This window comes from Chelmon rostratus, chromosome 17, assembly GCF_017976325.1.
Source record: "Chelmon rostratus isolate fCheRos1 chromosome 17, fCheRos1.pri, whole genome shotgun sequence".
Taxonomy (NCBI): domain Eukaryota; kingdom Metazoa; phylum Chordata; class Actinopteri; order Chaetodontiformes; family Chaetodontidae; genus Chelmon; species Chelmon rostratus.
The window spans coordinates 21,303,956-21,320,910 of record NC_055674.1 but is presented as its reverse complement, the minus strand read 5'-3'; the positions used below and the strand labels follow the sequence as shown (position 1 = coordinate 21,320,910).

Sequence of the window (16,955 nt, the reverse complement as noted above, 5' to 3'; positions counted from 1 at the left end):
CGCTAGAAGCGTATACGGGAGCTCTGAGGAAAGCGAATGAGAAAAAGAAGATGACATATGTAATGACTGTAGATTTAATATTTGTTGTGTTAAATTTGCAAGTTGTAAGGCTGTAGAAACTAGAGTGTGTTGAGACTGGAGAGCAGGGAAAAGCCGTAGCTCAGTAGATATCGACACAGTGGCTGATATGGCCTAATTAGCCCATGGGTGTATTATAAGAGTTATTTAATCTTATTTATTTGAGTTCATTCGAGGGACAGAGTTCTGTGATTTCTGTTAGGTAGAAACATTAGCAGAGTAAAGCAACTGAAACAAAGGAGGTAACAGTTATTGATCATTAATATTTAATCATCAACAAAATAAAAAACAACAACAAAACAAAATCTAACAAGGGAATTAAGAATAACGTTAAGAAAGCGCTACCTAAAAAAATAAGCATCTAAACATTTCACCTTTTTTTTTTTACGATATTGGAATCAAAACCAGGAATCAATATGATCCGGAATCAATAAGCAGAATCTGAATCTGAATCTGAATCGATAAAACTGAAATGATAACCATGCCCAGTGGGGAGATTTGTGAGCTTTTGTCATTTAAAAGCTTTTACAGCCTGGCCAGGATGTGAAAGTACGTGTGTGTGCATGTTGTGATGATTATGTACGTCTACAGTTGTTTTTCTGTTTCAAATCGGCTGCCCCCCCCCCCCCCCCCCCCCCCCCCCCCGCTACAACAAATTCCAGCAGGACCACTGCTGCCACGGTGAATGAAACTGAAGCAACAGAATCTAAGTACAGCCTGGTGGAAGTCCAGATGTTCTCAACTTGTGTTTTCATCAAAATGTCCAGAGAAGACGGAAACAATTTCCTTTATCCAGCAGCTGTACTGCTAAATTACTTTCACCCGTCACATTAAATTAGATGATACTGTTAAACTTGTGTGTGTGTACTCTGTGAAGCCTCTCCTGAACTCGTTAGACTGCAAGGTAGTGCAGAAATCTGTGTGTGTGCGCATGTCAACACGCATAATATAGACACATGTGCAGCTATACCGGGCGCATCTTGCTTTGACATGAAACTTTTGATGTTGCACAGGTTATATGTTGCTCTATAAGGCTCTACTTAGGCCCAGTGTGAGCTAATCGCTGACGTCGATGACGATTATGATGCAAACGTGCTGACGTTTAGCAGGTACTGCATTATTCACCACCTTAGATCAGCGTATTAGCATGCTAACATGTATTAGTTAGCTCTTAGCAGAGCACAGCAGAGGCTTAGAAAAGATTACACTAATTCCTTCTGGCAACATGAATATCTGTACCAAATGTCAAGGTAATCCGTCAATAGTTGTCCAGAGTTTTCAAATAAAGACAAAAGCGTCAACTTCATGGTGGCGCTAGAGGAAAAGTCGGGATAACCAAAGTGAGCAGGAATCAACCTGCAACAACGTGGAGGCCAGACAGAGCGACTGACAAGCCAAAATTACAGAGCGTGGCTAAATTGATCAGTGCCTCAAATACGTTTTCAACAGTTGTGTAGGGACAGTAGCAGCCCTGGCTTCATGGACGTCTTTGTAAATACTTGTAGTGATAAAAATGTACGAGTGCATAACAACTCACAGTCCATGGCCATGCCCACAGAGATGCACTTCTTGAAGCGGCACAGCTGGCACTGGTTGCGGGTGATCTTGTCGATGATGCAGCAGCCTTCATATTTACAGGAGTAAGCTGGATGGAGGTTCTTCTGGATGGTCCTGCGGAAGAAACCCTGTCGAGAGGAGAGGAACCAGAAAGAGAAGAAAAGAGGCGAGACGGCAAAAGAGAGAAAGATGAAGGAGCAAAAGTGCAAAAGAAGAAGAGACAGAAAGAGCTTTCAGTGTGAGGGAAATATGCAACTACATAACATCAAAGTAAAATCCACCATTCACAATTAAATGCTGTTGTGTCTTTATTAGCATTAAACAAGTGCATTAAACGGGTCATATCACATGACTGGCTGATGACTGCATGACAGGGTCCTGCTTGTCAAGATTGGTTGAATGGGTGAAGCGATGGCTGACTGTCTCTCAGTCAGCACTTTTGTTTGATAAGAATCCCACTCTGGAAGCGGCTGAAGTATCAGCAAGGCATGTAAGAGAAGCAGCTCTGCTATTTGTAAAATCCCTCTGAATACACATCAAAACACGCTGCACAGCAAGAAAGAGAAGATCTTTGCTAACCGCTCACTCTCCGATCCATCCTGTCTTAATTTTAAACATCACAGTGGGATTTAAGTCTGCATCAATAGCCGAGTGCGGCGGAATGGTACAAGAATAGCTGGAGCCATTTTTAGACAGCATGGACAGGCTGCTCGACGGGACGCCAATCATTGGATAATAAACCTCTGCTCAGCAGATAAACACACCCACACCTGCCATCCTGAGGCCTCCTGCAGAGTCATTACTGTAGCAATGCAGTAAACATTAATTCATTTTTTTCCAAAAGAAAATGATGTTGTTTTGCTCGAGCCTTATTTCCTGGTGACAATAATAAACACACACATCTGAACAAAAGCTTAGTAAGAAACCTGAATTCTGTATTCCTTAAGACTTTTAGCCCACTTAACACAACTGCCAACATGTCTCCAACACATGCCACTGATTGTTAGAGAGCCGAGTGTGTTTTTCCAACTTCTAGGCAGCTGCTTGCCTCAGTTAATATCTTTAGAGTAGTAGTAAAATTAGCCCTCAGAGACTTGAAATTTGTTGAGACAGAAGGTTATGTGCACAGAGATTTCTTGGCTCGCAGCAGTAACGTCCTGGAGCCTCCACTGCTTGCCTGGCAACTGCTCACACCTGAGTCTTTGTGCTGAGCTCACTGGCTGCTGGCTCCAGCCTCATATTTAACAGACAGACATGAGAGTGTTATCCATCCTCTCATGTAACTTTTTGCCAGAAAGCAAATGAGCATAATTCCAACATTTTGAACTATGAGTTTGACAGTTGCAGAGCATGAAAGTGCGCTCTCTAGAGCCAGCGTTTGGTTTATTTGTACTGTGATACTGTAGAAACGTGGCGGTGCCAGATGCTGGACTCCATGGACGCACTACAGAAAACATAACTATGAATAACATATTACATTTCTGCCAATAGATTCCCCTAAATCCCACACACTCGACCTTAAAAAATGGTTCTTTTGTGGGCTGCTGTCAGCACTTATTTCAGAAACTGATGGACCGTGTCCAGTCAGAGCCTTCAGAGCCAGGCCAGAGTGTGATCCAGCTCTATGAGCTCCACAGAATAACTTGCACCAGGTCACATCCAAACAGCTTTTCGGTCTGACGTTCAGTCTTCTTCAGATCTTCAGCATCACCGGTGCACAGGCCTCGAATGTGAGGTCGCCATGCTCAGCAGCACTGTGTCTGCTGTGGAAACCTTCAGGCTTTTTTGGATCCACTATCTCCCTAGACCTGAAGTGGGCGTCCAAAACACAAACTGTCATCAAACAGGCCCAGCCGAGGATGTACTTCCTGCAGCAGCTCAGGAAGCCGAAGCTGCCTCGGGAGCTCCTGATCCAGTCCGGCACTGCCTATTCTCTGTCCACCCCACACTGTCTGGTTTAACACACACACAGGACTGCAGAGAAAATCAGTGGTGTCAACCTGCCGTCCATTCAGCACTTCTGAACCTCCAGAGTCAGGAAACATCACCGCAGATCCATCAAACTGGTTATTTTTACAATTTGGAACGCACAGTTTTGAACATGTGCAGACTGTATCATCTTACACTGTCACTGTCGATATAAATCCTGCTCACTGCACGTAATGAATATGGACATGTCTCCACGGATACACTGTACAGAATCATCCACTCCATGTATGTCTGTTCTTTCTTTGCACTATGTTGTCTTGTGTACAACTTTGAATACCTGTCAAATTAATTGTATTTGTACAAATACTTGGCTAATAAAGCAGACTGTGATTCTGTTTAAAGTAACAATTTTATGAGGGAAACAGTTGGAGTTGCTTTAACAGCTCAGAGGATCACATATAGTTGCGTGTCAGAGGCGCATCGGAAAGGCAGCATCAACTAATATGTTTGTTAAAAATGGCAAACATTTGTTCTGTGAGGCGAATGACTGAAACTGCTTCAGACAATTCTGCCAGTGTTGATTAGCCTCAAGGCTCACAGGATGGTACTGTGACAGCAAAATAAATCAAAATGTCAAGGATGGAATTCCACATTGCTTGTCATGCCAGTGGTCATTCTGAGCTGGAGCCAGATTTTTCAAATGATGATGAAGAGAAATGAGCAAAATCATGTTTTTTTGGTCAGCTGCAGCTGCAACAAAAGGGAGCTTCATGGTTGGTGGGTTCAAGTTTTTAATGTTTAATGTTTCCAGCCTCTTGTTTTAACATGGGACCCCTGTTAAACGCTCTTTAATATGCACATGATTGCTATATACATGGCAAGAAGTCAGTTTGTTTGACTTGTATTGTTGCAAGAGAATCGGTTTTCATGAGGACTAGCTGATCATAACCAATGAATAAGGAGTTTGGTTGCTGTGGGGTAGGTTAACTTCCCCAGATGTACTGACGAGCAGGGCAGAGCTGCTAATGTTAGTGTACACTCTGATGTAGTAGCATCCAGGACAGACTGTAGATGTGCTAGTCATGAATCTTGCATTTTTTCAAAGTAATCTGGAATAATAATAATAATGTAGTATGAAATGCTCTGGCCTTAGGAGCAGCACTGAGCTAGGTAACTATTGTAGCGAATATGCTAGTTAGCTGGAGATGTGATCAGCACTTTTGTTCTTGTGTTTTTAGTTTAAAAAAAAATCCAAATTGTCTGTATATGGAGAACAGCCAGTTCCACTGACTCACCTGATCTGCCCCATTGAGTCAAAGATCATTTAGTAAGAGCGAGGTGTTCTGCTGTACCTTGCAACCCTCGCAGGTGATGCAGCGGTAGTGGTAGCCAGTCGCCTTGTCCCCACACACCACGCATGGCTCATCCTTCTCCAGGTAGCTGGGGATGTACCCTGGAACAGAAACACTAAGAGCTATAGGAGAGGAGGAGGAGGAGGAGGTTGAAGAGGAAGACAGGATGGAATGTGAGAAGGGTGAACAATGAGTATGAGCGAGGGCGGTGAGGCGAGGCGAGGTGGACGGTGAGGGCGGGAGGTAAGAGGAAGAGTTTGAGCGATGAGGGGAGGGCGAGGGGGAAGAAAAGAAGAGCGGTGGTGATGAAGAGGAGGGGGGAAGATGAGAGGACGGAGGAGTGAAGGAGGAGAGGGAGGAGGGGGCTGAGTGTTATCACAGGGGCCTCAACGACGCTCCTGTGCATAGGGCCCCAAGAGATTGACACAGGATGAAGCAAACTGGTGGTCTTCTCTGCACACATGCTGAGCTAATTCACACCAGCCCACGATCAGATATGTGACTAGTCCAGCACTCTGAATGCCTTCAAAGTAACTGTGTAAAAGTGAAGTGCAATACTAGTACAGCATTAAAGAAAACTCTATGTCTGCCTGTCACTCATTAACTTATCTCTTAAAGGCCTACTCCATGAGATAAATGTGAAAAGATCGTTCCATCTAGAGCGACCATTGATTTGAGTTCGTACTGGAAGATATCAATGTGACAAATGGGAGAAATTCCAGTCAAATGTCTGTTTCTGGAAACAGTTTTGCCATGTTTTGGTGTCTCAGTGACTGATGGGGACATCAGTTTTGAAAGTGGTCCAGTATTGAGCAAGAGCACACCGTCAATGTCCGTGCTGGTTTTCGCCACTGACAGGCTCAGACTGTTATTATGTATCTATCGTATTTCACTTTTTGTAGAGTAAGATCCTTTTTGTTCGACCAGAAATAGCCGCTGTATCACTCATGCCAAAGCCACCAGGCTCCACATGCAGAAACAGTAATTTTAGCATCGTATAACACACTTCATTCCACTGTTCCTACAATCATCAACTCTGGTTTGGTCAAAATAAACCCTTAATTCACAGAGTCAGACATGAAAATATCGGGAGAGGAGCAAGAGAGAGGGCGGACATCAGAGAGGCAGCAGGGAAACCGGCGTGTAGAGCCACGATATTTTCACCATTTCTAACTCAGGAATTATGACAGGAGAGATTTAAATATGTCAGACTTCAATAGATTTTACCGGTAAAAAATGGATAACGGAAACCCTGGGCCCATCATCAACACTTGATTCAACTGTCAAATGCCTGTCAGGGCTTTTAATCCAGGAAACAAAACAACAACAAAAAATGAAGCATTGATGTTTTCTGATGTTGATATGGGTCTGTTTGCATCAGCAATGTTTGTGAACACACAAGTAAAACAGGCTACCGGTGATGTTTAAAACTGTAAATCTCCCTCAGCTTGGTCCAGTTTGTCTGTTCTGTACTGTAGTCCTGAATCTGAAGAGTCCTGTCTGCAGCTTTACTCAAATAAATCTCTTAAGCTTAGGCTTTGGTCACCTAGGTGAACTAATTTGTGTTCAACAAAGCCTCTGAAGGAAAATAATATAAATACAAAATGATGAGGAGGAGGTCATCATAGAAGACGCCTGGGACACCATTCAAAGCCCAGGGGAGCCTGCTGTGGACTGACGGGCCGCGCTGACCAAATCAAGCAGCACATCAAAAGACTGAGCGTCTTAGAAGAAACCTGTTCTGAACTGTGTTCACTTGCTTGTTTGGAGGTGACAACAAAATGAAGAGGCGAAGGCGGAGATGAAAAATCCTTACCAGACATACTCTTCACCGAACACTGGCTGTTCTTGCTCTTTCTCTTCGGCACATCTGGCCACCTGGGGAGGGGGGAGAGGAAGAAGATGGGAGGGGGCAATGTTACAATGTGAGAAGATACCATTACAACATTGAGATGAAAACACATTATTTTTCATTAACCAAATCCATTGTTATTGTTTTGCTGGGTGCTTGTTTAATCGTATAATCTCAATCACAATTTCAATGCTGAAAAGGTCTCAGAGCCAATGGTCTTGAAGCTGCTTGTTCATCCGACCGAGAGTCAAAACCCCAAAGAGCTGTCATTTGCAATGATGCAAAACAGACAAAAAGCAGCGAGTCCTCACATTTAAGGAACCCTTGGCTTTTCTGCTCTTTCAGTCAAACTGCTGTTCATAATCATTTATCTCGTTAACATTTAAGTTATCGCTTTTATTGTTGATTAATGTGTTGTTGTTTCGATTCATCGATTATCTATAAAACAATACCCATCACAGTGGTCACTTGGGGGCAGCAGAACAAGCTGTAAATACAACTCTGACACATGACCTTAGCCCACAGTTGCCCCTTTGCACATTCAGCAGACATGGAACAGCATTATTACTCATTTGGAGACATATTTAGGTTAACCTGCTGAATTCAGTTCCAACACTCACCTCACATACAGCTTTCATCTGCTCTCGTTTGGTCTGTACCAACTAAAATATGGAAAATATCTAAGTGATTTCTTTAGCTGTACTGTGTTCACAAACACGCCACAGAGCTGTGCAGGGCTGCGTGATGAATCTCTGTGGAGTCGTCATTGGAAGAGGCAGTTTTCACATTACAACCATTCTTCATAGAAAAACGCTGATCGGTGCATCTTTCAGCTGAGTGTGACAGTGAATCATTTGATGGCCAAAGTTCACCTGCAGCCGATTTTACTACACTAACAACAAAGAAAGAAGAAATGTCCTGAGTTAAAGATGAACTGTCTGTCTCAGAGGGCTTGCAGACTGGAGGAATGTTTGTATAGTTACAATTAGCTTGGCTGAAGATCCGTAAATTGTGCCTAAACAGAGGGATGTCTGAGTCAGATTTCTCTGTCTATTGTCTGTGCTGCCGTCTTCATTAATCCAGTTCTGCTTTTTACGTCTGCCAAAACCATTTTTTTTCCACTCTCAGTCATACGACCAATTTTACAATTATATGTAGGTAATTTACTGCAAAGCCAAGCACACAATGTACTTTCAGCGTCTGTTTGGAAATGAATAAATGAATGAATCATACCTACACTAATGATTCACATGCATGCACAAACACATGCATGCACATACACACACCATGATATAGATAATTCCTTCACTCATCTCTTCTCCACTCATATCTCTTTCTATAATTCTCTATCCTTCCTCTTGTCTCACTCTCCCAGGATGGAGTCTGCATTTGCTGCAGATTTGGATTACCGTCCGCTCTGCCTCCCTTTTTTCTGTCTATCCCCATGTCTGACTGTTTGCTCCAATCCCCTCCCATTCCCATTCCCCCTCTCCCCTCCATAAAATCTCTCTCTCTCTCTGCTTCTGCCACTTTGGCTACTCTTTGGCATTTCTCTCCCTCACAACGTTTATTCTTTCCTCCCAGCTTTCCCCTCTCTCCTCTCCTCTCCTCTCCTCTCCCCTCTAAACTTCCATCACTAGCATTAGGTAACATGGCTCTCCTCCCTTGTTCCCCTCTCTCCCTCCCTTCATTCCTCTCTTTGGCTGTCAAATCCACTTTCCTCTTCCAAACTATAAAAAACGTGACGTCTCTTTCTCGGTTCTTGCTGCTCTTCACGCCCAAGCAAACTTATTAATTTATTGCTGTGCACATGGCCAGGCAGTAACACGGTGGGAAACTGTCTGCTCTGGGTGCTGATCACTGTGAGGTTAGCTACTAAAACAGAAAAAACCCACATCATCATTTCTGTGTTAAAAACAAGCACAATCTCCAATAAATGTAATTTTATGAGACAGTGTTGAGTACGTCCACCACACAACAACAAGAGGGAATCACTCAAATTTATAGGATGGTGGCAAAATATAAAAATGGTTATTAGTGGGACTCGCGTCCATCAATACAAACACACCAATGGAAATAATTACTTGGCTGTGAGCCATGAGTCAAAGCAGACATAAAGCAAGTACAAAAAACTCTGTAATGCTGCACTCTACAGTAAAAAAGAAGCAAACATCTGAATAAACACATCAAGAAAATGTGCTCTGTGCAACTGTGGGCAGCAAGCGAGGGGGGCTGGACATGCTAACATTTGGAGCTTACCTTAGGACAGATAAACAAACTGTTAGCTCTTTTCTGTACGCTTTTACTAAAGACACCGCCATTAAACATTAAACACGTACTATTTGATCCATTGTTGTTCTTAAAAATGCTGATTAGTGCAGCTTTAAAGCCAATTCACTTTGAAAGTGTCAGACTCTGGTGGGTTAGGGCTGCAGCGGTGGCATGAAAAAGATTTGATTGCTGCTATAATTACATAAAAACCTGATAAATAGTGGCTTTAAATAGACCAAACGATGAACACGTACAGTAACAACACATGCTGCAGTTGCAAAAACAAACACAGGAGCCAGCCTGTAGCGGCGCTCTGAAGGCATCCGCTGAAAGATCAGAAGCTGGAAGTTGATGTGGTTGGGCGGGGGCTTCGAAAAAAGAGCTTAATTGTTCGTTAGCCTGGTTTATATAATCACTAACACACATTAACAGCTGATATCACCTCCCTGACGATGGAAAAACAAAACAAAACCACACACACTCACAACACACAGGCACATGTTCATCATGTTCACTTGCAGGGATCTCACCAAATGAACATAATGTACTACTTTGAGGGAGTTTCCCTGCTAATTACTTTAGCAAAGAGAACGATGGCAACAAATTAGTTCATAAAAAGTACAACAAGAATCATGTGAATAAGTGGATTAACTGTTTTATCTGACAATTCCTGTCATTCTATGAGATAATCATTTGGAAATCCAATTTGTGCACTACAGTTATGAACTCAAGGCTGATAAATGTATCTGACAACAGCCCTGACACTGACACAAACAGACGAAACAGAGGCAAGACTGCACTCGACAGGCGTTTCTTACTTTATCTGCTGTGAACACGCAGTATGGATGCCAGCAGGGGCACATGCCCACTTTCAACACACAGAGCTACATACATTTTCACATAAACACACCAACCTGTTGATGCAGTACGGCTGTAATATATGCATGTTGCTCTCCTTGCAGGAATATCAGTGGAAGAGAATGTAACCCAGCAGTCTGAGCCTCCCGGGAGTCAGTGCATGTGTCCCATTCGGCCCCCCTCACATGAAAAACCTGCTGTTCCTCCAGTTGATTAGTATTACGATAGTTCCACTTCTCAAGAGTGTGCAAGTCTGAGTGTGGCTAACAGCAGATTTCGTCGCTCTATAAACCTCCAGCAGGAGGTCGTTAAATCCTCTGCAACCAACCTCCCAGTGACCCGAGAGCTCACGTCGATCTCAGTGAAGCGCGGCCGAGCAGAACCTCGAGCTGCTGCGATCAGCTGAGATATCTGCCTCAGACTTGCTGCCAGAAGGAATGGCTACTCTGTTTATTTCCCTCCTCCCTCTTTCTCTCCCTCCCCTCCTAGTTGTTCTCGTCCAGCCTCCACCAACACCTCCCCGTCTCCCTCCCCGTGTGTCTGCCTGTGCATGTGTAGTTCCTCCCTCGGTGGCATGCTCTCTGTCATCACAACAAACCTCGTCATGCTCCGGTCCACCTTGTGCAACCCCTCTTGCTCTCTATCACCTCCTGTCCTTGCTTTTCTGCATTTATTCTATATTTCTGCCCGACTTCTTCCCTTCGCTCTGCTGTGTTATTTTTACACTTTTATTCCTGTCACTTTCTCCTGTCGTGCCCTCTTTGTTTCTATTTTGCTCTTTTCATCTCGTCCCCTGGAGAAAAAAAACCCCAACAACCAACCCTCACTTAAGCTCAAACGCTAACTCGATTACATAACGGCAGGCTGATGCAGTCTCCCCAGTACAGCTGAGTAAAGTCTTATGAGGACAAAGACATGCTTGATATCTAATCGATTGAATTAGACCGCTCTATGATCTCTTTTTGCTCCAAGCGTAGTCATAACCAGTTATTGTGAAGGCCACAGGACACAACACTACCTAGACGAGTGTAAGTGAATGGTCACTAGCAGGGGTCATCTCAGGCATTATAGCTACACAGCATTTGGAAATTCCCAAATAGAAGCACTCCATTAATCGTAGGGACGTGGTCGGCACAAATGAAGAGGCTGGTTGCTAATAAACAAACATCAAGGGCTCACATGGTAAATTCAGAATATTGTACATTTCCACAGCACAAATCCCACCAATACATTAACAGTGTCATGTCATATTAAGCGCTTTGTGGTCTGACTTTTAATTTTAGCATGCAAACATTTGCTAATAGGTAGTAACACAAACTTAGTCATTAGTTTTGCACATATATGGTCATAAACCAAACTACAGGACAAACAAAAACTTTGCCCTGGCACAAGACAAAAAAATCAAAGGGTCGCTAAAGCTAGCAGAATTTATCCTAACAGAACATCGAAGTCTGAACCAAATTTCATCACAATCCATCCTATTATGTTCAAGACGTCAGCCTCATGGAGGCAGCACTGGAAAAGTCAGCAAGGTTCATCCTCTGGGGACCATGAAATCCAAAAATTTCATGACGACCCACTGTACAGTGTAAGTATTAATACACATTTGTTTTAAAGTTTCCAAGCATAATGCTGCATAATGTTAACTGAGTACAAATGTACAGAGAGTTGATCAGTTGCTGTGAGATCTGACCTCTCCGTACACAGCATTCGCTAATGTTCAGTTTCCAGTGATGCTGACAGGTTATAAACTGTTGCATGCTACACAGTGAATTATCAGTATTATGAGTTGATGTTTAATTAATATGTTGTATTTCTCAACATATTTTCTTCCGTTAATTCAAATAATGTGGGTAATTTTTTTTACATTTTGCCACCACCACAAAAAAACTAGATAACTGCTAAAGTATGATACGGTTGTCAGACTGCTTTCAAGACATGATGTCCTCAGTGATGTTATTAATGACTCCTCCTTCAGATTTCTCATTGGCCTTTTTTTTAAGTAACATTTTCAATTATTCACCCAGAACCAGCTAATATTTCTCTGCACAACATGACCTCCTCTCTCTGTCAGCTGCTGTGTGTCTGCAGCGTATCTAATGACAGGAAGAGACCAGTGGGCCCGCCTTGAGACGTTTCTCATCACTGTGTTTAATGTTCGACCGGTAAAAAGTGTTTTAAGTGTTTCAAATAGTTGCATGGGTGTAGAAACATGTTCAGATTAATCCTGATCACCCTTAACCCATTTCTAGACTTTCTTTTAGCATTAAAATATAACAATGACAATTAATATAATGAGTGTTCGCATTAAAAAAAAACAATCAGACAGCACTTTGTGGAAAAGTCAAACATTTGCATCACAGTTTTAACTCAGTACTGTTGTTCAATCCACCGACTGGAAACCGTTTTGTCTTCATAGTACGTGATTATCTCTTGTTATTGCACCAGTGGTTTTGGCATTGGTGCCCTGCAGTTTGGCTGCCATGTCTCCGTTAATTTGTATTTGTCAAAGGCCAAATTGGCCTTGCCCTAAAAATGACTCAATTCCAGGCCTGTTCTCCACTGCACATTCCTTCTTTCCAAACGAGGGTTGCTAGAGCATCAAATAATGTGCCTGACATTCACAATGCAATTATAAAAAGAAAAAATTAAAACTAAATACGCTCAGTTGTTTATGTGTGTGTTTATTTAGTTTAGGTTTTTGTATATTATATGCTGTATGGAGTGTCAGAACAGTTTAACTGTCAGAAGACATGTCACTTTTATTTAAAAGGTGAATGTTTCTCTCCCTTCTCGTCTCCTTTCACTGCACTCTTTCATTTCCTCTCCTCCCCTGACTGAAGCTGGCGTCTCTTATGTTTCACTGACAATGTCGCCCTTTTGTCAGGCCTCAACCACGCAATGACAGTTTTAGCAACACCTCTAGCTAATTTCCACAGTGTCAGTTATGTGTCAGATACCTCTCTGACTGAAGAGCAGGAAACAGCACTGAAAAAGATTTCTGGTGTTTAGCCGATGTTTTCATCAGGAGTGGCCGAGCAGTCCTTCAGTATCCTGCCAAAATCACATGGCCGTTGTTCGTCACGCTAGATAACCAGCTGGCTTGGACACCAGTGATTCACTTCGTCATGTGTAAAGGCTCACGAGCCTGTGAGTGACAGCCTATCAACGGCATCATTAGCTTAACAACAACAAGTTGTGTGGGGTCTGACCTCAGCGGTCCTGAGACAGTTCACACAGCTTCCTCTGGTGATAACACAAGCACACACACATAAACAGACAGTGCTGCGTCACTATCAGTGCTGGCACATTCACGTTGTACAGAGCTGGTGGCCTGATCGTGGGGTACATGGTTTTTCTAGAGACCCATAAAAAAACTGCCACACTGAATGGATTGCAAATATATATTACTCATTACATACGGTCAGTGTCTTCAGGAAATGTGGCTTTTGCTCAAACTGAAATGTGCTTAAATGCTTTATTGCTGGGAGCCGAGTATAAATCATCATATAGTCACCACTACAGAGAACAACATCATCGACAACCACCGAGCTACCAAGCTAGCAACCTACATGCTGATCTATGCAGGAACATTAATTAATGAATAATGTTCACTCTTCCAATGGTTCTGGAGAGCATACGTAAAGGAAGAAATGGTGATCTAACAGTGAATCATGAGGCAGCTCTAAAGGGTCGGTACTTGGATTGCAGTGACACAAAGATGGCAGTTTGGTCTAAGGGCTGCTGAAAGTCCATGCCTTTGGGATTACTTGCATTGCTCTGCATGCTGTGAGCAGAGTGAGTAGACTGGAGGGGCTTACACGATGGATGTCATGGATAAAACAAAGCACCATGGCCCTCTGAAGGGGTTTGTGGTTTTGTCCTAGAAGGTAGTGATTCTGAAGCTGTAGGACTTCCTGACACTGGTCTGAGCCAAACTTCCTGAGGTGCATTCGATAACACACTCACAGTTGTGTTGTCTTCACCGCAGTTCCTGAGTGTAGATCCCTGACAGGTTCTCTGTGCTGTGCACGCTGAGGAACTTACAATCACTGACTTTCTCTTTCCGCCTCTGTTAATGGAGGAATGCTCGCCTGTAATCCCCCACCACCTGCTCGGTCTTACTGATGGTAAGGGAGAAGTTATCTGGCTGGCACCGCCGCGCCAGATCTCCTTACGTCTGCCAGGCAGGCCGACACGCTGCCCCCGCAGATCAAGCCAACAACTGTTGTTCTGTTGGTGGGCTTTGGGGTGACGCCGTAGCTGTGTGCGGCCTTGTTTGCAGTTATGGGCTTAAACAGAGGACGAGTACAAGATGGACCAACAAGACTGATTTTAGGTCGTAACTAAGTAAGTTTATTTGGTTCAAAGAGTTCACGAGACCTCATGTAATGGACGGCCATGATTAAATTCAACAACATCGAGGCCTTAAATTAAATAGCGGGGAAAACCTGCCTGCAACCATGACAATTATACGTCACGCTGTCACATGAAGCCAGGGGCTAGCTTGAAGTGGTTTTATAAGCGAGTGTCTGTGGGGGAGTGTGGTTCTGTTGACAATGGCCCATTAAGGTCTGCTACACATGATCACTGATTACTCAGTGGTATGACTTATGCTCACTGCAAGGTGCAGAGTGGTGTCGCGTCATGTGCAGCAAATGCTACACAGTTTATTATCTACTAACCTGAAGGGGGCTGATGACGACATGGAAATTTAAAGAATCTGGGGGTGTGAGGTTAGAACGGAGCGATTCATTTGTTCGGCATCTCTCTGGCCAGGTTTGATGTTGCTCCATGAGAGCAAAGAGTCTCTCCAGATGTGGCGAAGCGAATAGAGAAAGATGTTGCTGCTGTCGCGAGGAAGACCAAAGTGAATCCCTGGTATTGTCATCATTATGCTCAGGGTCCAGACTACACGTCTGTCACTCCTCTGTCAAGTAAAAAAGCAAGAATTTATCAACCTGTGATCATCTCATCTGACACAAGTGAACACAAACACCTCTTCTCTTGAATCATGCTTCAGCAGATAATATGGCAAAGAGGCTTGTGGATAAATACACAGCTGTTGCGTTTGATCGCGCTGCTTCAGCTAATGAACTTAATGTACAACTACAGAGGGGTTACATGAGGACAAGGCCTCACTAAGAGAGGAAGAATGGCCCTTTGAGGAGAAAGTGGAGTGGAGCAGGGATAAAACCTATTAGTTCATTTCACCTACAGAGCCACGCTGCCGCTTAGAAAACAAACACACAGCTACAGCAAAAGGCGAGCATTAACTAGCATTAAATGCTTTTATTTCAGGAATCCGTGCATATATTGACAGGGAGCTCAATGTATAACAAAGAGCTGAAAAGATGAGGCAATGCAATGTTTCCATGGGTATAATAACACCAGCGTGAATGTTCTTTACCATGATTATGAGACTGGCTGCTGATGGCGGTTTGAAAGCACAAGAGCACTGAGCAACTGCTCCCATTGATCTCCAACGAAAGCACCCAGGAGAATAATGTGTTTCCTCTTTAAAGGCAATGAAATCAGTTCCTTTGTGATCTCAACAGCTCTTTGCATCAGAAATGCTCGAAACAACATGATCTATGTGTGTGTGCCTGCATTCGTAGCAAGTTGTCGCTTGTATCCGTCTAAAAGTCAGTTTCAAACACAAACATATTAGCAGAGACCAAACTCCACATGAGCTTCACAGCTTGGTTGCATTGATTATGATCCACCTCTGTCTGAACTGGGAACTTGTACCGCGACTCTACCGTGTGACCCGGGAACACACGGTCCATGTGATGATGGTTAGAAGCTCTGGTAGAGCCACCAGTCCCCTCTGCCTCATCAGCTTTCAAGACGTCTGTGATGTTTCACTAGAATGGACTCTTGTGTCGAAGCTAATCATTCACTCACCATGGGCTAATAATTAAACAAGGCTAAGAGTCTGCAGCCATGCCAGCGGCTCTGGAAGGCTGGACTTAGACACAGCGGTCCTAGGAGCTAAACGCTAATGTTAGCAATGCTAACATCTTGACACAGGTTTAATCTATAGCATGTTTACCGTGTTTATCATTTTAGCCTGATAATCTTTGCTAATTAGTACCAAAAGCAAAGTATAGCTGAGGCCGATGGGAATAGCATTATATTTGGTTTTTTATCTGGGCATAAACCACTGGACAAATAAAATTCTGACCTGCTGCTGGCAGTAAATGAAAACTTAAAGGATCACCAAAGTGGTTAGAATTCATCGTGAGGGAGACAGAAATCTCTGTACTAAATTGTGATGTAATGTGACAAATAGTTGTTGACAAAAACGACAATTGTCACCTCATGCTGCCTCTTTTCAACTGAGAACTCAAGTTCTGCAGAGTGGCGAGTCTTTGAATCTCCCAGTTAGACGTTCATGCATATCATATCAATAATTCAAACTACCAGCTGGACAGTTTTACATTGGGACTTCCAGTATTTGGAGCAAGTAGCTCATGAAAAATAAGATGTGGAAAAGAAAGTAGGATGTACCTGTGATTTCAGTGTGCCAGCCACAACTAATCACAATTTAACACCTCCCGCAATATATCTCATTTTCATTTCATTAGTCACAAATGTTGAAAGCCTACGTTTTATAGACTTGTGAGTATTTAAAAGGATTCTACTTTACAAATATAAAGGGATATTCTAAACACCCAAAACACAAGCCATTCACTTGCAATATAAAATTAAACCCACAACACACACACACACACACACATACACAGTTAAAATCCTTCTACGTAAACATTAATTGAATTTAAATGCTGACAGCCAACCATCTCCTCAATACTCAGAGCCTTCACGCTGCAGTTGATTCTGACACACGCACAGAAATAGGCACACATACACACACCAAATTCTATTTTAGCATCCTCTACTCCAGGCTGTGTGAAGTTTTTCATCAACATCTGTGTGTGTGTGTGTGTGTGTGTGTGTGTGTGTGTGCGTGCGTGTGTGTGTGTGTGCATCCAGAATGCTCCATGACTCAGAAATCACAGAGGGGAGGGTCAGGGCATGAGGCAGCGCTCACAAGA

The 16,955-nt window shown here is 43.2% G+C and overlaps 1 protein-coding gene across 4 annotated transcripts in view; it reads right to left on the bottom strand.

The window, feature by feature from the left end:
* LOC121620920 (thyroid hormone receptor alpha) overlaps positions 1 to 16,955 on the bottom strand; it is a 109,890-nt gene that overhangs the window by 15,364 nt on the left and 77,571 nt on the right. The window contains exons 1-4 of one of the 4 annotated variants that reach the window (XM_041957168.1): positions 9,954 to 10,071; positions 6,733 to 6,794; positions 4,917 to 5,038; positions 1,616 to 1,763 (exon numbers count right to left, since the gene is read on the bottom strand). In XM_041957168.1, coding sequence (XP_041813102.1) covers positions 1,616 to 1,763; positions 4,917 to 5,038; positions 6,733 to 6,794; positions 9,954 to 9,985 — 364 coding nt within the window. In that variant the 5' untranslated portion in view covers positions 9,986 to 10,071. Of the gene's footprint in view, positions 1 to 1,615; positions 1,764 to 4,916; positions 5,039 to 6,732; positions 6,795 to 9,953; positions 10,072 to 16,955 lie in introns of those variants that run through there. The other 3 variants (XM_041957169.1, XM_041957166.1, XM_041957167.1) reach the window with 3 other exon arrangements.